Genomic DNA, 24,946 nt, shown 5'->3' on the forward strand with positions numbered 1-24,946 from the left:
GCACACTGGGGTGGTCGGGGTCTGGGGGAGTCAGCCACTCTTGAGGGATAGCTGAGTTGATGTCGATGCTAAGCCTATCTCTACCCCGGATCCCTGTCAGGCCTCTCTTCTGCTCCTCCGAGGGTAAGTGCCTGGGGCGATCCAATATCCGAGAGACCTGGCTGGTGGCATGCTCAAGGTGCCCCAAGAAACATGCGGTTGGGTCCCTAGCATGTGGCCATTGGGGAACTGGATTAGGGGGTTCCAAACCAAAGGCTGCTGTAGCCACTCCTCTGAGGCAACTAGAGCTCTTTGCGTGAGCGCGGCCTAAGTAAACTGGCTGCAAATCTATCCTCAAAAGCCAGGCTAAAACCACGGGCTCCCAACCTCTGCGGCGAAGGGTCCCTAACCTCTTTCTTTGGTTGGATGGCACATAGGAGTTTGGTGGTCGGTACTTGGCTGGCAGTTGGAGGTCGGTCAACAGCTTGGCGAGTAGCCAGGAGTTTCAGAGACATTGCCTCCGAAGGCTTCACAGATTTGGCAATGGATCACTATGGATAGGTCATGGACCCGGATCATTACATGGGGCATTGTCGCTTGGGCCACGGAGATTGGAGTGGTCAGGGCTTATAAGGAGAATGGGGGAGGGCTAGGCCTTCAGGTCTGTTACCATCATATTGCAGCAATACCAGTCACAGCCCCACCTATGCGACCAGGCTCAGGCCAAAGATAGGATATTTGAAGTAGCATAGTAGCGTGGCACATTTGGTGTGCTAGATGCAGCAAGGCAATCAAGGGTACCCACACTCCACCGGTTGAGACCATTAGGAGCATATATCTTGATATCATTCACACTCTCCGTGGTCAGTGGTGGGGGAAGTCACAGGGAGGTTCATTCGAAGGATAAATCAATCAACATCTCAACTTCCAAGATGCTATCATTGTGGAAAACTTGGTCATACCAAGCATGAATGTCTCAATAAAGATAAGCCAAAGCTTGTTTGTGACTATTGTGGAAAAATTAGTCACCAAGAAGAAGATTGCCATTACAAAATGAATCGGGTAAACTACATTGAGGTCAAGGACGTTCCAACAGAAGACATACTCTTCTAGAGAAAGAACTATTGTATTTTTCACCCCTGTCCTTGCTAACGAAAAGTGTGATGTAATCACCCTATAATTGCTAGATGATGCACTCAAGCTGAAATTTATAGCCAAAGTAACTATAATGCCAAAGTAGCATAAGGGCCAAAGTAGCCTAGCACAAGAGGAGAGAGAGGAAGAGTGAAAGCCTAAAAATTGTACCGAATGTAGCATCAAGAGGGGGTGTTGAAATGAGTGATGTTAGAGTGCCAAGTCAGCTAGTGAAAGTTATCCCACATGAGCTATCAAAGCTTTGTTGTACCTCTCTCAAATAAAAGGGGTCATTTTCAATCAATGGAAACAAGCAATCTCTCAAGCCACTTTCTGAGTACAAGTCTTAATCTTGTAACCTAATTGTACTTGAGTCTAAAGCTTAATTTGTTTAGTTGATTCATCATAATTGTTCTTAGGTATCACCCATCCTAGCTTAGCTTAGCACTAATCACATGTAATTAGTATAGGATTAGTTCATTTTTACCATCACCATCTCCTTGGGAGCTTGGATTCTCAAGCTCTTAACATGTTTTACATTGTATATCATTGTAAACGATATTCAGCCTCCCTTCCGGTCTAAGGCGTATAAAAATCTCTGAAACAATGATTGAAAAATGATGGATTAATTTCATCGGTATGAGAGTCTCAATATATAGACTTGAAGTACATTGCATGTGAAATAATCAATGACGTCACAACATCCTTAGATTCTTTGAATCATCACATGTGACCAGAGTTTGCATTTAATACTCGGCATCTTCTCCCACTTGCATTTTATGGAGATTCTTAGTAACTCCTAGGCTTTTATACTTTGACATTTGCTAATGGCTTTTGTCCCATTAACCCCTAAGGCTATTGGACATACAAACATAGGTACACACATATGGCGGGACACGTACAAACAAGATGTGGACACACACACACACGAGACTTCGAAATACCCAACAAACCCCCCGGAGCGAATGTGCAAGTGTGATGAGGAACTTTTGTTAGATAGGAATATACATGCTCCAACTTTGGTCTGAACTTAGCATGTTCTAGTTGTAGGCTCAGAGTTTCATGTAACTTAGAGGTTGGTAAGCTTCGCTCAGATATTGGTGAGCTTGAGCCTCGACCGGCTCAGAGGCTCAACACTAGCATGGCTCAGAGGCTTATCATGCCTAGCTTAGAGATTCATGTAGCTTATCCCCAACTTCAACTCAGAGGCCAAGGTAACACTTTGAGTTAGTTGTCCATGTCCTGTATTGGTTTCAATTACAATATCCCCCTCTTGCTTTGATCAGGGATCTATAGTGGAGTGTTATTGAAGGTAACTGACTCAAAGCGCACATAGAGAAGAACACACACATGACATTTATTACAAATCTTTTTCGGGGGACGACCCGGGCAGAGGACACGTCACCCACACACACATGAAAACTGAAAAAGGATTTCGAGGAAGAATCCCCTCCTCAATTACGATGGTAGCGCCTCATGTTGTGGTGGCGTTTCCATGTTGTGGTGGCTTGGATCCCAAGTGCAAAAAGATTAAACGAAATATTTGTCAATGAAGATCTTGCTGATGTCCAAACTTGAAGCCGAAGTGCTTATTGATGATATCGATGCAAGGAGTGTGAATGGGCAACAATACATTGTATATGGCAACATGTGTGCAAGGCCTTAGGGAAGTGTTGAGTGTAAATATACCTTAAGGATCTTATTCTATCAAGGAAAATATGGACCTGCAAAAATCACAGGTGGCTGGCAGTAGAAGCTCACCACTTGGACTTGTTGTGCTGGCCTTCGTTGTTGGTTCTGTCAAGGAGCTTGCCGTCTTGTTGGTTCTTTTCTGCCTCCGCCTCTAGGAACCGCCGCCCGTTGGAAAGCGGCACTAGTCTGATGGGCCAACCAATACCATTGCTGAATAGCATGAACTACCATCTGTTGTGTGTGGAGAACGAGGTGAGCTTGAAGTCGTTTTCGCGCTCAGTGTTTACTGACTTAGCAGCAAGGGGAGAAGGAGCTGGACAACTCTTAGTGCCATGAACAGATGGAGATGTGTGCCGTCCGTTGCCGAAGAGGAGTCTTCAGGGTTATGTCCTCTGCACCTTCCACTTTCTCTACTTTGCTATGCGATGCTGCTAGGGATGCCACTTTCAGATACCCACATGTGCTGTTTACACACTCTGCATCACATTGATATTGCTAGTCAAAGTGCTTGTGCCTCTCTGGTGGTTTATGTTAGAGAGCTTTTCTCTTTTTGCTGCTTCTATGTGTGATGATGAAGCTGGTTGCAACGTGCTTGTGGTGAAGATTTGCGTACATGGCTATTTTGTGTTATTGTTCCTCTAGGCATGTAGAACACCACGCCTTACTACTACTACCGCATGTGCTTGCTATGTATTACTGCCGCCTCTTCTCTGATGTTGCGCACTGATGAAGCTTGTTTTATTTGATGGTTACACAGCAAGAAGCTTCCTTAACAAAACTCGATGTAGTGCCTGAATGAGTAATTGGTTATTGAGCTAAAGACAATGAGATTTTGCAGTGTAATGGTAAGTTGCTTGGAAAGCAGCTTCTTCACGCTCATGCAACAGCAATACACACAAACACTAAGTACTAGAAGAGAAGTGAAACCCTAATTGCTAATCTTCCTAAACCTTGCTTTGATACCACTCTTGGCTTGTAAGCTATGGTGGATTGAAGGTAATTAAGGCCATTGGATTAGCATGCGGATTAAGATAATGAATAAGATTTTTACTTAATCACATGAGCTAGATCATAAGCATAATGAGAAGAGAAATGATGGATTAATTTCATTGATATGAGAGCCTCAGTGTATAGGCTTGAAGTACATTGCTTGTGACATAATCGATGATGTCACAACTGTCACCAATTTCGTCCCCTCCAGTGTTTCATACACTGTCCGAAACCAAGGTGTGAACGGGGATTTTCCATAGAAGAAAGCTGGAGCATTTACTAGCAAAGTTTGGCTCCACAGATGGCTTCTAAGCGGAAGCAGAATGGGATCTTTAACATATAAAGTGACTTATAACATTTATAAGATAGTGTGTTCACACATCAGTAAAGACGGCGTGGACTTATTATTATTTTGGGCGCCTAAATATGGACAAAAGGAGGCGCCTATAGGAAATTTGGCCAACAAGTTTGGGAAAAGCTTGAAAATCACTATTTTTAGGAGAAAAGCCACTTATGGCCAAAAGGGGAAAAAGCACATCAAAAAAAGCATGGAAGGGCCTTCATGGAAAAAGCATGCACATCCACCTACAGGGCTGATCGTACGGGCTTCGACTGGGCGGCAGCAACACGTTTTTCTCTCCTTGGTGTGCTGGCCGTACAGTGGCAGCAAGCCGACCTGCCTTGTTCTCTCTCTACGGGCGGACCGCACCAGCAACTCTCTCTCTCTCTCTCTTCCCTTGCGTTGACTGTACACTGCAGCGAGTGGGCTGAGCGCTGGCCGATGGGAGCCTCTCCTTGTGCTGTCCATACAACAGCCATACAGGAAGTACGGCAGTCTCCTCTCTGGCACAGACCGTACAGCAGGGTCTCTGTCTCTCTCTCTCTCTCGCTCTCTCTCTTCGCTGGCCGTACAGGTACACAGCCGGCTGTCCTTTCACTGCCTGTACAGGTGGACAGTTTTCTCTCTCCTTGCTGGCTGTACAGGTGGACAGTTTTCTCTCTTCAGTAGTATCATCTTTATTTTTTCATTGTCTGGTTTTTTATCCAGACATTGTATCAGATCCACCATGATGTAACTTTTTGGTCTCATAGGTCATTATGGCCTTTTGAAGACGTTAATATAACATTTCATTTCATTTCTTCTTGCTGGCCGTACAGGTGGACCGATTTGAGAGCTTTTCTTGGGTTGTTTCTTGGAGAAATAATCATGAGAGCTTTTTTGGGACTGTTTTGAAGGAATTAGGGGACTGATTTCAGAGCTCCTTTGGGGCTGATTTGATGCTCTGTTTTTTTTTTTTGGGGGGGGGGGGGGGGGGTGGCATAGTATCAGGCTGTTGTTCGAGGCTGATTTGCATTGGTTTATGTTGCTGACTTATGCCCAGTTCTTGAGGAAGTTTTTGTGGAGCTTTCTTGAAAATCCGGTGCAGGATTGCACCAGCACCTTGGTTTGTTGTAATCCTTTATTCATTGGAATAAAGAATTCCCTACGGGGGGCCGACCATTCTGGCTCAGTGCAGTGTTTTGATATTGTTTATGGTTATTTCAATTTTCTGCTGTGTTTTCATACCTTTGTTTGGCATCTGAAGTGTCTGTTTATTGCGGGTACCCGTCTGGTTTCAACATCCCTAGATTCTCTCAATCATCCCATGTGACCAAAGTTAGCATTATGGGCTGTATTTAGTACTTGGCATCTTCTTCTTCAACTTGCATTTTGTGGAGATTCTTAGTAACTCCTAGGCTTTTTTACACTTTGACATTTGCTATGGCTTCTACCCCATTAACCCTTAAGGCTATTGGACATACAGACCTGGGTACACACATATGGCGGGACACATACAAACAGGAGGTGGACACACACACACACATGAGACTTCAAAATACCCAATAAACTGATTTCCAGAGTTGGCCAAAGCATCCAAGAGAGAGGCACTGACATGAAACAATGAGCCAAGCTGAGGCAAGTAGTACTTGGTTAACCACCAAGGCTCTGGAGGAGGGTAGACCCGATCTCGTAAAACTCGAATGAAGAAATTTCTTCCTTATGCTTGTAAGTAATGGCGCAAACTCCCATGCAGGTGATATATCAACCCCAACTTCAGACCTCAAATATCTTGTGCAAGCAAGCAGTACTTAGTTAACCAGTAATGCTCTGGAGGCTAGATCCATTAAACTAGAATAAAGAAGTTTCTTCCTTATGCTCGTGAGTAGTGGTGTAGATTGCAATCTTGTAGTCTGTTGTGCATGCAATATATCAACCCCAACTTGACACTCCAATTATTTTCTACTACAGCCTTTGTCAATCCAAGTACACCCTAGCTCTCCATCCCAATTGACTCTTTCCATGTCACTAATCCAAAAACTAACAAACTTCTATGAGAGCCCCGGTAGATAGACAAATATCCTCAAATGCAATCCGCAAGAAACATTAACATATGCAAGAACATAGCAGAATCATGAGCAAGCTTAGAGTTCAAAATCTCGTCCTCACTGCACAAGGGCAGACGCAATCAGAAACTCCAACAGTAGAGTGAAGAAATATACTTATAGCCTCGGCAAAAATGAGATATAACAGGGTCAATCAGAACGAGAGATAAGGAAACGATCACCTTTACTACCATATGTGAGCACACTATGTTAGCATCCCAATACAAGGGTTCATCTCAGGGTTCCTTCAAGGAAACCCCAATCAACCCTATCATATGCCTTCTCAAAGTCTAGCAATAAGATGGCTAGGGGTTGGTTGGTTTCCTTAGCCCATTCAACTGCCCCTAAAAAAGAGAAGATATTATCAAAGATGCTTCTTCCTTGAAGGAACACATTCTGTGTATCATGAATCACATCTTGCAATATTGCATGAAACCTCATGTTTACTGCCTTGGCAAGTATTTTGTAGGTAGTCCCAACCAATGTGATAGGCCTCCATTGACTAGTATTCGTCTTATTGCCACCTTTCGGAATAAGGCGAATAAGACCCTCAAAAGAGAAGTAATCATTCTCCATGTGTTCCACATCTCCCGAAGGGCCATAGTGAATGCTTCCCAAAGTCATCCCAAAATGTCACAAGAAGGTGAGTGAAAGGCCAATAATCCCCTTGACACTTACCGAGGTAATGCATGCATGGAGAGCCTGGCTGAACTCCTTATCAGAGAAGGGAGCATCAGGTGAAGTACACATGTCCTTCGTGACCATTTGATGCAAAGTAGCCCAAACCTTCCGTTGTGCTCTCTGTCTTTGGGGGTTATGGGGAGCAATGGTAAGAAACCGGTAGCAAAAGTCGGAGGCAATCTGTCTCACTATAGAAGGGTCCGAGTGAAGCTTGTGGTGAGTATCCTCTAACACTTTCGCCGCTATCAGATGGGCCATGAGTAGCAAAGAAGTGTTTATTGCTCTCCCATCTTGGTCCAAAATGGCTCGTGGGCATGGTAGCGATACTTTGCTCACGACAGCTCCAAGGAGTACTTAAGCATAACATAAAGTATCTACAATACATTGGGCTTCGGGGTGCTTTTCATGTTTCCTCTGTAATGCGGATAACCTACTTTTTTGATAGCCCTCTCATGGTCAGTGACCTATCTCCTAAGTAAGGCCATTCTTTGGAAAAATTCACCGACGCATTGCAATGCGGATGCCACACTCTGTGAGCGATCAGAAAAGTCATGAGACCTCCATACATCTCTCACCTGCCACCACGAAAGGTCTGCATTCTAGTAGAAATGCTAAGAAAAATGCACGCGAGTGGAAGAGCCATGGTATCTCGGATCTCGTATACTAAAAACCATTGGGCAATGATTAGATTTGGTAGTGCCAATTACTATGTGTATATGTCCTCCCTGTCAAGAACCCAATTATGAATAGAAGTGGTCTAAGAAGATGCAACTTGCAACCCTACTCCTATTAGACTAAGAAAAGATGAGTGAGGATGGCCTCGTTTGAATATCATCCTCAAGCCAACAATCTATGCCACGTATAGAGGGGATAAACCTCTTCCAAGAGACCCTCTCAACATAGTTGCTAGAGGTTTTATGAAATGGTGTTCATAACCGTTTCAAAAAAGTTTCTTTCGAATCAAGACGTTTCAAAAACGTTTCATACAAAGAGGGGTTGGGGGGGTTGGGGGGGAGGGGGAGGGGGGAGGGGGGGTGGTTATAGGGCCCAAAATTTTTTGAAATGCATTTCAAAAACGTTTCTTTTAAATCCCGGACGTTTCAAAAATGTTTTGTACAGGGGGGTGGGGTACAGGCCCCAAAATGTATATATAAGTTTATAATATGTAAAAACTATGTTGCCTTGCTTGCAAAACAAAATTAAGCATGCATCATTTACACATTAAAATATGTTTACAAGTTCAAACTAAAGAATCCGGGTGACCCAATTATAGTGGGCACCCAACTAACCCGACTTGCAGAGGCTCTAGGTCCCGCAGGCAAAGGGCTTCGTGTTGCTGTGGGAGTGGAACTACAAGCACCACCGAATCCTAGCACTCCGTGAATCCTGCTTGGCTCCGTGCATCTTCCTCTAAGCCCAACCATGTTCTCTTTGATGCATCATCTGTATCCTCACTAGCCTCAATATCCTCAAGCAAAGGCCCATAACCGCATCCTACGAATTGCTGTCTTTTCCATTCTTGTAGCTCGGCTTTGATGTTTGCATGCACCAATTTGCATACACCAATGCCTTCATTGGTTAAACTTGAGAAATGGGCTTTAACACGGATTATGGTACCCCCTGAGAAAACCTTGCAATAATTACATTTCCACTTTTGGGTGCCTGAATCACCATATTTTGATACATGAGTGACTTGGGCTCACATGGCATCCCTAATGTGAGGCAAAAAAGGCACAAATCGGCACAGCAAACCTGAGAGATGGTGGGTACGGAAACTGAGAAGTGCGGGAAGAACTTGAAGGGACTGATTTTTGCAACGCAGGAGCTCCATGGTTGGTTTTCACAGACGTAGGTAAACGTTTTTTCAAAAAAAGAGCTCTAGATAAAAAATGCCTAAATCATACAGAGGAGAAAGAAATGTGTTTCATTCGAATGAAACGTTTTGTTTCAAAAAACCTGAATGAAACGCATTTCATGGCAACTATACCTCTGAAGTGGGTGCACCATGTCCACTTGTCCTCCTCTTTTATCTAGTGGTTGCTCAACCATATTAAAGTCACCCCCAACGATCCAATGATCTTTAGCTCGAGGAAGCCAATCAGTGTTGAGGGCCTTCCAAAACCAAATCCTCTCCCCTCTATGATTAGGTGCATACATGTTCAGAATACCAATGTGTCTCCCGTCCTACATAATGATGATCCATTGCAGTCAAGGGCGTATATTTCCAAGAGAGTCATAGTGGGAAAGATATCTCCAATAGATTGAGTTTGTTAATAATAGTAGTAGGCATGCGGCCAACGGTTTCTACAGTTATCAGTTATCAGTGGAAGGCACCCATTGGCGTAGGGCTGAGGGAGGTGGATTTGCTTGCAAGTTTGGATGATATGTAAGATATGCTTAAAATTGCAAGGGAAAGTGTTAAGAGTGTTGAGGATCACGCTCAATATTGCACTAACCAAGGACGGACCTAAAGAGTCTTGCATGAGGGCATGCGGGTGTATCTTAAAGTCCCAACGGACTTTAAGACAATGACAGCTTGTCAAGGTTTACAAGCTGTCTTCACAATGTTGTGGTCCTCATCAGATCACATAGAAGATATGTTAGGTAGGTTCTCGTTTGGCACTACCTCTTGGTCATTTGAAAGAATGTCTAGTGAAGGTGATGCGATTGTGCCAATTGAGGAGATCTGTAATCTCCAAGACATGACTAGGTATGTTCCCAAGCAAGCCGAGTTGGTTCTAGATCAACGTACTAACGGTCTCGGTATACCATTTACTTCGAATACTTGATCAAATGGAAACGACGGTCTAAGGTCGAGGCTACATGGGAGTCATTGCATAGTCTAAAGAGTCGCTTCCCGAAATTCTTTGCCATGGACATCAATTGTTCTTATCTTTGTATTGAGTTAGCAAAAATATGGGTAGTATGCACATGTGTGTGCAAGTTATGTTTTGTTCGCATGGTCATTCACCGGTATGGTGAACTCTTATGACTCGATCATCTGTAGGAGGATCAATTTCTGCTTGTTAAAGAGTTGGTTTTGCGGGTGTCATTTGGTTTATTTATATGTGAAATAGGAAGAACAATGAAGGGGTGTGTCTGAGTTGTCCCATAGATTGTATGTGCTTTGGTCTAAAAAGTGTGTTTCCCATTTTCTTGTTTGTTTATGTTTTGTTGGCAATTAGTTCAGCTTCAGTTGCAGTAAGGCTTCTTCTAATCACACTTACGAAATACCAACCAACAATTAAAGAAGCAGGAGAAACCAATACACTTGTTGCAAAAGGGGCAAGGCCAAAACAAGTGATTCTCTTTCCATTCTTTGGAAGGTTTTTTATACGAAAAGTAGATCTTGAAGGGCACATTCACACCTAGCCCTCCTATTCCTAACCCTAAGTTCCAAGGCCTCACTGTAGTTCACATTTCTTGGCCCATGTTTGTGCTTTTAAGACACCAAAAATATCTCATTCTGAGCCCTCTACATACGTGTGTGTGTGAGGAAGTTTAGCACTGGATTATCTGATATATATACACACCGTTTGTTCATTTCATTTAGGGTATTAAAGATAGTAAACATCACAGAGTCCAAAAATACATTATGCCACTGCAAAGTCTTAATGCTTTTCTTTGATATGTCAACCAATAGAAGGTTAATGGTTTGTCTAGGCTTTGGCACTGTACTTTTCTGGATTTTTCCTGAATTAGTTAAGCTATCTAACATACTCCTGGAACTAAACAAATCATCAAGTGTTGTCTCTTTTCTTTTAAACTGACAAACAATTACTGAATGTGGACAGATCAGTATGGCTATTGGTTTTCTATTTCTAGGAAATGGCACAGCAACTTTTGCCACAAACAACAATGCAGTTGCAGCCCTGCTGATTGCATTATATCCACGCTTTCCAACAGCTCCAAATGATCACCGTTGTCATCTGCAGGTATTGCTAATATTCTATGTATGTGTGTGTGATGAAGAAAGAACAAAAGAAAGTAATATTAACATCTACAGAAGACCCCGAGGGTCTATGAGATCGTGAGTAATGGAATGATACCATGGTTGTACTGAGCCATGAAAAAAGAAATTGAAAGAAAACGAATTTCAACTATCACTAGTGTATATACATGGATATCAGCATATGACCTTGTGTATTAGATAAACTTGCCAAATCAAATAATGGTAATGTCTGCCTCAGCCAATACCGATCTGATGGCCAAGTCATGGCGTCAAAGAGCCTCTTGGATTTGTATCTGCTGGGTGGAGGGTCATGATGGTTTGGCTTAGGGATGTATGGCCCTTACATAGTTTGAGCTCTCTCAGTGAGGACCACTTTGGGGTGTGCGCCGAGACGAGTAAATCTGTATGGGGCGCATTGGTTCTTCTATCAAAGAAGGAAAATGGGAGTATGTTTTTGTGTTGATTACAAAGGGTTGAACAAACTCACCGTCAAGAACAAATATCCTTTACCAAGGATGGATGACTTGGTTTATTGTCTTCAAGGTACAAAATATTTCATGAAGATTGATATCAGGTGAGGTTATCATCAAATAAGCATAAAGCCCGAGGTTGTGCATAAGATTGTTTCGAATGCAGTATGGCCATTATGAGTTTTTGGTTCTATCCTTTGGGCTGACCAATGGCTTGCCATATCTTAACAGATCATGAACAATTTATTTTGCCCATATCTTGGGAAGTGAATTGTTGTCTTCTTGAATGATATATTGATTGTTGTCATAGTATATCTCAAGATCGTCTTGGATATACTAAGACGATATAAGCTGTTTGCCAAGAAGACACAGCGCGACTTCTTCAAATAGGAACTTTTGTATGTGGTCAGATCATCTGTGTTGATGGTGTGAGTAGGTGAATTTGGGCATGTTCCTGGATTCATCTAGGTATATAATTCAGCCGTATTAGCGGACATGCAGATTTCACATTGTGACGTTTTCCTCCGAGTTGCGGCCAGTTGATATTGTGCTAATTCTTTCTATCTTTAGCGGTGCATTTGCTCTATCAACTACTTATTTGTTGTACTAATTCTTTCTATTTGCTACTTCCCTTAGTGCTAGGCTTCATTATGGCCGAGTCTGCCCTGCATCTCCGGAGGTTTGATAGAAACTCAATACGAAGGGCTTTGTGTGAATATATGCTGTTATGTGTGTGTGTGTGTGGAGTGCGTGTGTGAGAGCATATCTTGATACAGAGTTCTACACCCACTATTAGGCACTGATGACGTTAGTGGGGATGTCGTAGTATCTAGTCCATACTATGCATAATGGAGTTGATAGTTATATAGTCTTGTGGGTTGACTATCATGAGTATATAACATGAACGTTCCTTAAAGGTGAATTTGGGCATGTTCCTGGATTCATCTAGGTATAGATATAGGCAAGTGAAATCATTTTTTGGATTTCACTTGCTCTTTCTAGAGGTTCATCAAGGTGTACGCGAAGATTTCACTCCCACTGACTAAACTATTGAAGGGAGTGAGAAGCAAGAAAGGCAACATAAGTCCTTCAGTGGTTTGGAATGATGGATCAGACCTTCCGAGCATTGAAGGAGCTAGTCACCTTAGCGCCTGTGTTGCTTATGGTGGATCCTAGTAAACCTTTTGTGGTTGAGACGATGTGAGCCATAGAATTCAGAAGCAAGAAGCTTTCTGATGCATTGATGTGGCATCCTTTCGTAGAAATGGAGCTTTGGGTAGTTCTCCATGCACTTATTGATTTGGAGGCACTATTAGTATGGTGCTAGATTTCTAGTGTACACAAATCATCATTCATTGAAGCATATTTTTGATTACCTTGACATGACGTGTTGAAGGCCAGGAACTCATGTAGGAGTTCCACTTTGAGATCCCTTACCGAAAGGGGCAGATGCCCTTAGTAGGATTCCCAATATCATTGCCATCTCCTTCTCATGTAGATATCAGTCTTCTATTTAACTCTCACAGGGTATTTACAAGATGGTCTAGGTGTAGCAACTCACGAGATCCGAGTGTTCCTGATGCTCAAATGAGTACTGCAGAAAAGAAGATATTTACCTAGTTTTCCTTTTCGAGGTGGATCAGTGTCTAAAATTGGCAAGTTTTGTCTGCCAAATGATATGGACGTCCAAGCAAAATATTGTATAAGTTGTTGGAATAGTCGGTGTCTCATCAGTATGAAAGAAGTCTTTCAGTGCGAACACACTAGGCGTGAACCACCTCTTAGGAAGGTTCAAAAGGTGGGGCCCTGGTGCCTAATAAAGCATTGTACATGGTGGGAGTATATATAATACAATCATTCTTGTTTGGCGCAACTCTCTCGCCTATGTGTTATCATCTCTCTCTCTCTCTCTCTCTCTCTCTCTCTCTCTCTCTCCATACGTATGCTGCAGCCGTCTTCCTAGAGCCACCCCTACACCAAGAGGGACTATCCCATAGAAAAGCTCGTATGACGAGGAATGTCGTGATACCCGAGCCTATCTACATCGAGAGCTAGGATCCACCACTCACCGGTAGGCGTGAGTGATCTTTCGACGTCTCACACGGAGAAAGAAGAGAGCCTACCTAGCCAGACTTGAGCAAGAGCTATACTAGCTATTTCTTGGGAGGGACTGTAAGCAGGCCTGGAGGATCTTCTAGGATCATCGCCTGCCGACTCCGATTACTTCACACCGCACCTGGCACACCTATGCCACCTCGTTCTACCATGCCCTCGAGCAACAACCTGTCCCCCACCCACTCTTCCTTCTTTCACCTGAGCATGGTGAGAGATGCTATTGACAGGATGCAGACTGGGAGAGAACAGGATCATGATGGACTCCTCACCATCATTTCTCTCATGCTAGGGACACGCTAGCCCCTTTAGTGGTTCACATGTTTTTTTTTTTTTCATAAAGGAGACTTCTATTAAGTATGAAAAAATTTTGCAAAATGGAGATTTTATACCAAGTAAGGTGGAGATCTCAACCAATCAGGAGCCCTGTGCTACCAATGGGGTCCCGAATGAGAGGACGTGAAAAAGATACCAATGTCCCACTCTCTTATAAACTGGCCGCGCTTCCTCTCCGCAGCCCTCGAAGATCCCTGGATTCTGGCCCAGGTAGCCATGATGGTGTGAATAATATCACTCCAAATCCTGCAAAGACACTGAGAAACAAGAACGGGAGTACCCTCAATGGCCTCGGTGCATCTAGTCTTCCAGATATTCCAGGCTGAGATGCTAGCAATAATCTCCCAAGAGCTGTCCAACCTCTGTGCCGGAGGGACAAAGTGTGAAAGTGGCAAATCCTGAAGACAACACTGCCGAGCAACTCCTTGCCTGACCATAATGGCCAAGCTCCTGTCAGTCCCCTCGAATCTCAGCTGAGGCCCAAACTGTGTCAACCAAATGATAGAACCAAAAGAAATGATAGCATCCCTCTTAATCCTACCAAAGAGGTGTGCAATCGCAGACCAAACCCTCTGTGCTTCCCTACATTCCCATAAACAACGGTAAACGTACTCCGAAACTCCTGCATATCTAGGGCATGCTGGGCAAGCACCAGTAACAGACCTTCATTGATTGGTGGCCAGACCACCATGAAGAGAAACCCAGATAAAGGAGGAAATCTATGGCTTCCTATAAGAATGCCACAATCTCCCCCAAAAAACCCTCTGAATGTTAATCGAAATGCCATAAGATTCCCAATGGGGTCTAAGCATAGGGACACTCTGAATGTGTCCCAAGATAAGATGTCTGGCATTTCGCACCGTATAACTGAGCCTTACTAGGGTATGATGATTTCTTCGCATGGGTGCGATTCTAGGCTCTTTGGACCATCTATTTCACCAGAAATTATCTGCACTTTTCTGGTGATGTTGTTCATCCCTTCCCCTATTTTCGAGCTGCCCTACTCCGATCTTTTCGAACTATGATCTTGGCGAGCTCCCTCTCCAACAATTTGAAGAATTTTCCCTGTTTTTTTAGTTCATTCTCATAGTTCCACCTGCTTTGGGTGACTATGACTGTACAGTTTACTATTTAATATAAACAGTGGTTTCACAACAACAAAAAAAGTGTGTGTGTGTGTGTGAGAGAGAGAGAGAGAGAGAGAGAGAAAGAAAGAAAGAAAGAAAGATTTTATTAACGTCTTCCAAAAGACCGAACTCGGCCTATGAGACAAATCGGTGTACCTGTATGGGGTATCCTCTGTCATCCCAACAAAATGAAAAAGTACTGAACTAAAAAGCTGAATCTGGGTGTGCGATAAGTACAATGAGTGGGGGGGGGAGAGAGAGAGAGAGAGAGAGAGAGAGAGAGAGAGAGAGAGAGAGAGAGAGAGTTGTATTAACGTCTACAAAAGGCCAAAATGACCCATGAGACCAAAAGGTTACATCAATTCCATGAAATGCATTGTACTAAACATAGAAATCAAAGAAAGTAATAAGAGCTGAAATGTCAGATCTGATCCCAAAACAAAAGTAATAGTAACCTCTACAAGAGACCCCACGGATCTATGAGGCCAAAAAAGATACAATGTTATCATTGTATTAATGTCTACAAAAGGTCAAAATGACCTATGAGACCAAAAGGTTACATCATGTCCATGAAATACATCATCGTGGGTACTAAACATAGAAATCAAAGAAAGTAATAAGAGCTGAAATGTCAGATCTGATCTCAAAACAAAAGTAATAGTAACGTCTACAAAAGACCCCACGGATCTGTGAGGCCAAAAAAGATACAATGTTATCATGGATATATCGAGCCATGGTAAATTGAAACAAAAAGTAAAGAGAAAACATCTAACACTAGTGCATGTGCATGTTATCAACAGATGATCCTGCGTAGAGGGAGATATGTCGTGATTAGCAAATGACGATATCCTTGGCTAGAACATATCTAATGGAGGGAATGTCAGGCCTTTCTGATGGAAACAAGTCATATGGATATCCCTTGTTGGATGGAGGGTTGTAGTGCTCTGGATCGAGGGGCTTTGGCTTGAAGGATAGATTCGGCTCCCTCATTGAGTATTCCTTTGGGGCACAGAGAAGTGCGGGCATGGGCAGTGGGTTTGGATTCGAAAGCAGAGGCATGGTGGACCCTGATGTGGATGCATATACTGCAAATAAATATGTGATGGCTCTTTGAGAGTTGGTCTATCCATGTGTTTTCTCAATACCGCTTCCCTGCGTCATGTGAACTTCATCAAGTACATGCCCAAGCATTTGTGATCCTCATAGTGTATTACCTTTGCAAGTGGGCTGAATCCCTCCCGGAAAAAGCAATGGAATCTATTATGTCGAGAGGCTTAGGGTTTTGACTACAAACGTGGACTAACCTAGGTTAGAGTTATGGCTTAGCTGGGGTGTGGGGACTTGGACCGCGTTCACACGTGGGCTAAGGGCACTAGCAGGATGAGGTGTAGATTGGCTAAGAGTTTATTATTGATAGCCTATTGATCAACTGACCTAGAAGCGAAACCCTAATCAGTTTTCACAGACCCGATGCCGTACACATCGCATGACTGTGATAGATTGGGGCTAACGATTCACCACCCAGCCTTAGAGTCATCTAGACTCACCCCGAGCTTGAAGTGAGCCTACTTGGTACCGATGGTCCCAACCTGATGTCCCATACCACTACCCCGAACTACCCACCTTGCAGCTCCATGGCTTGGAGGTCTTGAACGCCCCTAGTAGCCCTCCTATGTACTGTCATGGCCCTGTGAAAATGGAGCAGGACAAGTGTGGGCATGGTGGTTGCAGAGTCAGAATATTTTATGATTCACATGGGGGGTGCCCGGACAGTGTTTAAGATGTGTGGACATCCCTAGGTGTGAAGGGGGGAACTAGAAACATTAAGTTTTAATGTTTATTGGAGTTTGCCCCTAGGCCTTAGTGGCCCTAGGAACTTATTAAAGTTGGGGCCCTAGGGATTAAATTGGGGAGGAGTTTTCTCTCTCCTCTCTCTCTCTCTCTCTTCCCTTTTTGGGGAATCGTGTAGCAAAAGAGGAGTTTTCCTTCATGCGCATGTTATCCTAGCGTGGAAAAGCACAGGAAGAAGGAGGCGGCTGTTTTGCTGTGTGCTTTTGCTGTTTTTCTGAGTAGAATCAGCCGTACAGCACTGTACGGCCAGAACTGGGCAAACTCTCTCTCTCTCTTTCTCCTCTGTTGCTGGCTGCGCACAGAACTGCTGCTGGAAACTCTACGCAGAAGACCTGTACAGTCTGTTTTCCAGCAAGTACACACTGTACGGCTGCCGTACAGTGTACGGACAGCCAGGTACAGCAAGTACATCTGCTGCAGGCTGCTGCAGGTGGTGCAAACAGGTGCTGGACAGACTGTTTACTCAAATTCAGGCAGGTACAAGAGTGGACAGCCGGCTGTTTGTGCAAGTACAACTCCTGGCACGTATCCCGAGGCGGTACAGACGGGTACTGTGCTGATTTTCAGATCTGTACTTTCAAGGACAGCATAGGAGTGAGCATCAGGAGGAGGATACAGGCAAGAGCAAGCACACGTGTGAAGCAGGGTTGTGGATTCAAGTGCCTGCAAGCACAGATTGGTGCTGTTGCTTCCTCCAGTGTTGTTTCACGAGCTGAACTTGGTAAGCTCTGTTTCTGTTCATCTATCTCTCTTTCTACTGCTTGATGTCTGTTGCAGATATGTGTTATCTGGCCCCTTATGAGAGGAGGGGTATGGCAGATTGACAAGGGATTAAGACAGAGATTGGACAGCACATGTATGTTTGAGCTGAGAAGATGTATCATGCTCTTGAGTTATGCCAGATGTATGCCCATGGCTGGCCTGCTTTGTGATCTTGGCTGATCAGAGGGAGGCACAGTGTGTTGCTTGAGGACACAGATCTGTGTGCATAGATCCTCTGTGCCGAGAAGGATTTGTGGGCCGTCAGATTGGACTTACAGGTGTAAACTCTTGGCTGGTCTTTGTGTTGTACTCAGCCATCCATATTATTTTAATTGAATAAAGAAATACCGCAAGGGGCGCCAAGCTTTGGGGCCAACAGGTGTCGCTGTGTTTTCAGATTTGGGCACTCTAGCTCCATTGTTTTTCATCTAGACTACAAGTGGACGGGTGATTGCTCCTACCGCACTCTGGTTTTCTATCAGAGGCCGGTTTCATGTACTCTGTCTTCTTGCTTGGATACAGTAATAACTTGGCTATTATTGGCCCTTGCTTTATTTATAAGTTTTCATGCTTTACTTATAAGCTTTTAGGCCATACTTATAAGCTCTTAGCCAATCTTGGCGTCATCTTGCCCACGTCGAGGTCCCCATGCTCGAGCTAAGCCGTAACCCTAACTTGGGTGAGTCCACATCCCTAGCCCTAACCCTAAGCTTGTCAACACATAACAGAATCTCCTCCATACCTTTTTGTACGCCAGGCGGTCAAACAGATAAAGTGTTTCTTATCCTCTTCCTCGAGGTGCATAATTTGCATATTTTCTCCTCCCATGAGGTATCCTCAGCTTGGCTAGTCTCTACCGGCAGGTCGGTGGTGGGTAGGTACCCTGTGAGCTGGCTAGTTGCGATATAAATAGCATGTGACATTTCTATGTGTATATCTCAGGATCTCAAAGAATCCATCCTCAGAGAGTTTGAATAAGTGATCTCTATAGAACCAACATTTCTTACCAATCTTTGATGGAGAAGAAGAAGAAGAAAGAAAGAAAGAAAGAAAGAAAGTTATATTAAGGTCTATGAGACCACAAGTGTTACGATGTATCCATGAAGTGATTGGCTCATCGAGTTCTATTAAGGCCTATGAGGCCACAAGTGTTATGAATGGCTCATGGAGAAAAACATAAAAAGGAAAACCAACTAGAACTGAAGGAACGAAGACCATGGTATCACCAAGATACTTGTTTGCAGACCAACTTTTTTTGTTTTGGGGTGTGATTACATGGGTAGTATGCGCATTTTCCTTCCACTACTCTAGGCACGGATTGCAGTGTGTCCTCTACTTCCAGTGGCTGATTTTTGGGAAGAGGCCCATTAAAGTCTTTATTAGCTTTTTGTTTTTCTCTGAGCACACTGGCCATAAGTCCAGTATTTTAACTGGCTTGCATGTGAATATCAATATTATTTGGAAAGTTACACTTTAGACAGACTTGTGCCTAAGGGTTCCTTGTGTGGACATGCATGTGCAAGCATGAGTATTGATATGCATGCTTCCACGAATAAAGCGATTTTCTGAAAACTGTTCTTCTGCAGTGGATTTCCGGTCTGATACAGGACAGGAGTTAGAGAGGCAGTTTCTTACTAATTTTACTTACCCATTGTAGGCATTTCGACATTTGTACGTTCTGGCCACGGAGGCACGGTGTATCCAAACAATTGATGTGGATACAGGGCTTCCTGTTTATGCGCCACTTGAAGTAACACTCCAGGACACTTCTTCTCACTCAGAAACCACATTCTGCCAAGTGTCACCTTGCCTTTTGCCGGAGCGCTGTTTGGTGTGTATCTTTGCATGCACGGTTCTTTTTTGTTGTACTATCTGTTGTCACACGTATTTTCTGATGTGTAAAAATGATATTTTGCAGCTTAAACGTGTTCGAGTGTGTGGCCCACGCTACTGGCCTCAGGATATTAGGTTGACCCCTTGTGGTGAGACAAGTTACTGGGCATGCAGATTAGTGTACAATCACATTTGCAAGTGTGTATTTAATTACTGGTTCAGCTTGCTGTGTCAAAATATAGATATGTCCGTTGAGCAGGTTCTTCTTGGTGGGAGTCGAATGAGGCAAGAAACCCATTTGGTAGAGGTGTTCTCTTTGTAAAGCGCAAGGTTGGAGCTCAGTCATATGGTGATGATCCAATAGGATGCCGCTCCTTGCTGTCACGCACTTTGCAAAAGGTAACAATTGGAAATTGCACTTTTTGCATGTTCGTTGAAGTCTTAATTCCTTGGCACTTTTTTGTCTTCTGTTTCCAGAACCAGAAGCCAATTGGTTTCTGGAGGTAGCCTGCTTGAAGTAGTCGATAAATTTTGTCTTGAGTTGATAGAGCCAAGGAATCTCCATGTAAAAATCTTGCTAATCTAGGATAACTCAAAGCAAATAGAAAACCTCGTAATTGTTAAGTAAGATAACTAAGAACTTGATTACGAAAGGCTTAAGCAAATTGCATACTAATCAAGAGAATTCGATTGGTAATCAGGGATACAAGCTTAAATAGCTCCAATAACGAGTCACATTTTTTACACTCCATTGCACACATCATGTGCCTAGCACACAACATGTGGCTAGCACTTTTCATGTACCTCAAAACAACACCCCCTGCACCTTCAGCCATTTACATTTACCAATATCCTTTGATCAACGCCATACAGCATTGCCATCCAAGCTTATGTACAAAGCTCCCCTGATGAATTGAAGAAGCTTCTAAAACAAAAGACAACATGTACTTCATACATATTGGCAACTTAACCCTTGTACGAAAATGGTCTCTCACTCTTTCTCTCATGGGAGTGCTAGTGTAATGATTCATGCATTAAGATTCTCAAGAGACCTCGGTTTCGAGTCTCATCCCCACACTTTGATGTCGTCATATGGACCATATATATGGTTCGCTCGCTTAGATATGACATGAAAACTTGTCCTCCTCCTCTTCCTCTCTCTCTCTCTCCCTCCATGAGCACATGTACTGCCATTAAGCTCAAGATTCAAGAACAAGAGGGCTTGTAGCATTCTCCCTTGCTCCTGACATCTTGCACATTTTTGGTTTACAAACACTGGTAAGAGAGAACAGTTAACCTTCAGGGTTTTCGGCAGCCACTAAAAAAATAAACATTAGCTTTATTAAGACTACTACTGCTGGCAGCTGTAAAAGACTTTGCTCCTGATTTAGTGTGATGCACGCAAGAGATGGCCATTGATGGAGAAGAGGTCAGCGCCTGTCATATACAAGAAAGAATGTGTGCACCTGTTTGCAATCTGCTATCTGCGTCAGAGGAGTTACTGGTTCAAAGGGGGTTAAAGGTTGCAGTAATGTCATGTGCACTGTGCACTTGGATTCCTTGTGTATTGCCTCGTTGAAATGCCGTACAGACAAGTGCAAGAACAAGGCCAGACACCAAGCATTTTCCTTGTGAGCCCCCATCTAGGGACAAGTCGCTAGTGTACCGTGAAGGGTAGTAAGTCAGTCTTGCAACTCCCGCACAAACCAGTGTCGTGCCGTTGCACACCTACATGCAACCCTAATGTATAATGTAAGATGTTAGACCATTGGTTGGGTGTCTGGACGGCTAATGACAGTCTCAAGGTCAAGGAGGTATGTACGAATGCATTATTTATGGCACTAGTAGCACTCAGGTGAAAGGGAAGACTAGGGGGGCAAGCCTTGGGCTGTCCAAGGCCACCTTAAAGCGGCCCAACGCCTTATGACGAAGGGTCTAGACACCCCAGGCCGCCCATGAAAGGGCCCATCAATGCCCACAACCAGCTCCGTTGGCCAGGTTAGACAGAAGAGCAAGGTTATTACTATATAAGTGAGTTTTGGCTCACTTAATAAACGAGAGGGCCAATTGTAGCAGCGTTATTACTATATAAGTGAGTTTGGGCTCATTTATGACGATTATGAGGATCCCTTGCAGTGGGGAGCTTCATCTGGACAAGTAGGACCTCTAGGCTTTCTCTCTTTGCACTTTATCCAAGGTTGCTGCTGAGCAATGGCTGTTGAGATCTCTCTGTGGGGGAGAATGTCTTGAAAAAAATTGTGAGCTGATTGTGCTCTCGTCTCTTGCTTTTTTTCATGCTCTTGGACGGTCAGTAGATGGTGCAAGTGCTGACTATTATGGCCGCCTTTCTCTTTTTTCCTTGTTTTTTGATTCAAGCTGCCTTGAGGTTTCACCCGGATGTTTAAGCTTGGTGCAGGACTACATATGGTCTGTTGTGGTTGATCTGCCACCCTTAGATCTGGATTGTTTACTGGACTTTGCTTCAATGTAGGTCATCTGTTCTCTTTCTCTCTCAACACTCACATGGAGAAGAAGATTTGAAGCCTTCTCTAAACACACCTCATGTCCCTTATGATGGTGTAGACCTGTTAATGCATGTAGGTGGTCCTCGTTCACTCTCCCCTTAGTATTGCCCATATTTTAGAAAAGAGTCATTGCCCATATTTTAGAAAGTTTTCACATTAAATGATAATTATCTATAGCTAGACGTGTGCACACATAAAAAGATTCATAAAGTGAATTTGAGTATCAAAGGAAACCTTGAACATGAATTAAAAGTTTTTATAAGTTTGTTCTTTTATTTTGAATGTTAAGTTGTTTGTTGTTCTTACATGATGAACAATATAGATAACGAAGGAATTGTTGTGAGGTAAAAGCCTTGGTGCTGAGCCTTCGGAACCTCAACTTGAGGCGAGGTGACATAGCGGCAAGTCACTATACCGGCAAAGAATCATGCCTGGCTTAGTGCTAGGCTTCATTATGGCTGAGTCTGCCTTGCATCTCCGGAGGTTTGACAATAACTCAGTACGAAGGCCTTCGTGTGAATATATGCTCTTATGTGTGTGTGTGTGTGTGTGTGTGTGAGAGCATATCTTAATACAGAGTTCTACCCCCACTATTGGGCATTGATAACATTAGCGGGGATGTCGTAGTATCTAGTCCATACTATGCATAATGGAGTTGATAGTTATATAGTCTTGTGGGTGTCATGACTACCATGAGTATATAACATGCACGTTCCTAAAAGGTGAATTTGGGCATGTTCCTGGATTCATCTAGGTATATATAGATGGAAAGTCAAAACGTTTGCAAAGTGGGTGGCACGTGGGAAGAAAGTGGCCATTTGTAGGGGGAAGAAGGCAATCAATCCAGCTTCAGAAAGGCTACTTCACTTGATTGATAGCACTAACGCCTTGCTGTGGAGGTGATGAAGACGATCAAATTTGCAGAGTATGGAGGCAATGGAGATGCGGCTGCCTTCGTTGGGGTGAAAATATGGCTGCTTTGTTCTCTTGATTGTGTGTTGTTCTCTTCGTTGGGCTGAAGAAAACACAGTTACACATGTTCTCTCTCTTGTTGTGTGTGTACACAAGGAGAAAACCAGAAATCAGAACAGAAACCTTAATCTCCTTCCTAGTGATGAGAGAAAGCCCTAGGCAAGTCTCAATCTCACCAAAATTTACTAAATCATTTTATTTGCCTTATTCCAGCCTGCAAAAATGTTTATTATATATATACATCCCCTTGAATTTGGCAATTACATGGTCAGGGGAGAAGGTTAAGGAGGAAGCATTAGAATGTCGAGCGTGAGTACATGCTCCCCCTTTCCTTGGGTAGATCATATTATTTGCAATGATGTTGCAGCCTCTTGGAACCAATTTGTCCAGCGGGTCATAGGTTGTGATGTGGGCAGATAGCTTTTTATGACCCTTGTGGCCACATCCAATTGCAGAGATGGTAGTGTACGCTCCCATTGACGAATATCTAGGGTGAATTGAATCAAATAGAGAACCTTATAATTGCTAAGTAAGATAACTAAGAACCTTATTAGGAACGACTTAGGCAAATTGCACACTAGCCAAGAGAAATCCAGTGATAATCAAGCAGCAAGTACAACCTTCAATAGCTCCAAGAGAGCATTAATAGCTCACACTTTTTGCACTCCATTGCACACATGCCTAGCACAAAATGTGTTAATGTGCCTCATAATGACACCTTAACTTTCACCCATTTATATTCACCACAAACCTTTGATAAACACCCTACAATTTGTCTGCCATCCAAGCTAATTTTAAACAGTCCATGCAAACCACCTTTGATCAACACCACACAATTTGATCAACACCATACAATATGTCATTGCCATCCAACGTAATTTACCAAAACCTTTGACAAACCACCTTTGATCAACACCAAACAATTTGTCATTGCCATCTTTACCCATTTATATTCACCAAAAACCTTTGACAAACCACCTTTGATCAACACCATACAATTTGCCATTCCCATCCAAGCTAATTTTCAACTGTCCATGCACATCGTGGTATGAGTTCTTTTGATGTCTGTCGGCTCATTTTTTACTGCATTGTGCTTGATCAGAACTTGAAAGAGGACGATGCAGCCTATAATGGAGATTCAGAAGTGGACAAAATAGTCAGCACATTCTCACCGGACCCAAGCCTTCTGGCATTTGCTCAAGTGTTCTGCACCTCTCGCCGGATCAAGTGTGTCACCTTTCGAACCCTGCCATTTTCTCATGGTTTGAAGTGCACAATTAAATGCAGATTGTACATTTGTTGCTGAGTATAACACTTAATCCCAAGCAGTGGCATGGTGTAGCAGCCATACATGATATTACATGTTAGCCTCCCCTGTGTACTATTATCCGTGAAGAACGAAAGTTGGAGATTTTCTGAATTTATTTTGGCTGGTGATGTATTATTTTTTGGTAATGATGCAGATTGGGAAGCCATTTTGAGGAGTTCTGCTTACAAGCGTTGCTTGAATGTGTGAGCTCAGATAAGCCTGCTCTTCTACAGGTATGTTTTTTAAACTTTATTATCTGTGGAGTTTGTAACTTAACTTTAGAAGTCTACACTTTCTTGTGAGACACAGTTTACATCACAATATTTCTAACAGGATTCATCTTACTGTGCATTATTTATTTTGAATGCAGGCTTATCTGTCCTTTTACACTGTGGTGGAAGAGCTCATTGACAGTGCAAGAGGGCATGTTGGAACATCAATACACCTTTGCTGCAGATCATTGTCTCTCTGCAGTCTCAAAGTAAGCTTGTAAACTCACATGGACTTTCCTCAGTAATAGAAATCACCATTTGCATGTAAAAAGATAGTATATGGTCTGCTATCAAGTAGCTTCAAAGTGTTCTCTGACGGGCTCATGTGATTTACTCTTAAAGAAAAAGAAAAAAAACAAGGACACATAAACAAAAATGCGTAAGCCCAAGGCCTGTCATTTTAAACTTTGAACTCAACATGTCCTTAGTCCGTTGGATCTTTTTTCATGGTTCCCCATCAAAATGAGGTCATCCACATAAAGGCTATGATCATGTACCTACCTTGCACAGAAAAAATTTACAAAT

At 43.2% G+C, this 24,946-nt stretch overlaps 1 protein-coding gene across 3 annotated transcripts in view; it reads left to right on the forward strand.

The window, feature by feature from the left end:
- EMB2771 (E3 ubiquitin ligase) overlaps positions 1-24,946 on the forward strand; it is a 175,855-nt gene that overhangs the window by 148,708 nt on the left and 2,201 nt on the right. For 2 of the 3 annotated variants that reach the window (XM_086793451.1, XM_086793452.1), the window contains 7 exons: positions 10,695-10,835; positions 19,168-19,341; positions 19,429-19,492; positions 19,603-19,742; positions 23,943-24,067; positions 24,304-24,382; positions 24,520-24,630. In XM_086793451.1, coding sequence (XP_086649577.1) covers positions 10,695-10,835; positions 19,168-19,341; positions 19,429-19,492; positions 19,603-19,742; positions 23,943-24,067; positions 24,304-24,382; positions 24,520-24,630 — 834 coding nt within the window. Of the gene's footprint in view, positions 1-10,090; positions 10,182-10,694; positions 10,836-19,167; positions 19,342-19,428; positions 19,493-19,602; positions 19,743-23,942; positions 24,068-24,303; positions 24,383-24,519; positions 24,631-24,946 lie in introns of those variants that run through there. The other variant, XM_086793454.1, reaches the window with a different exon arrangement.

This window comes from Cibotium barometz, chromosome 59 (genome assembly GCF_041138505.1).
Source record: "Cibotium barometz isolate CiBa-2024 chromosome 59, ASM4113850v1, whole genome shotgun sequence".
NCBI classification, from domain to species: Eukaryota; Viridiplantae; Streptophyta; class Polypodiopsida; order Cyatheales; family Cibotiaceae; genus Cibotium; species Cibotium barometz.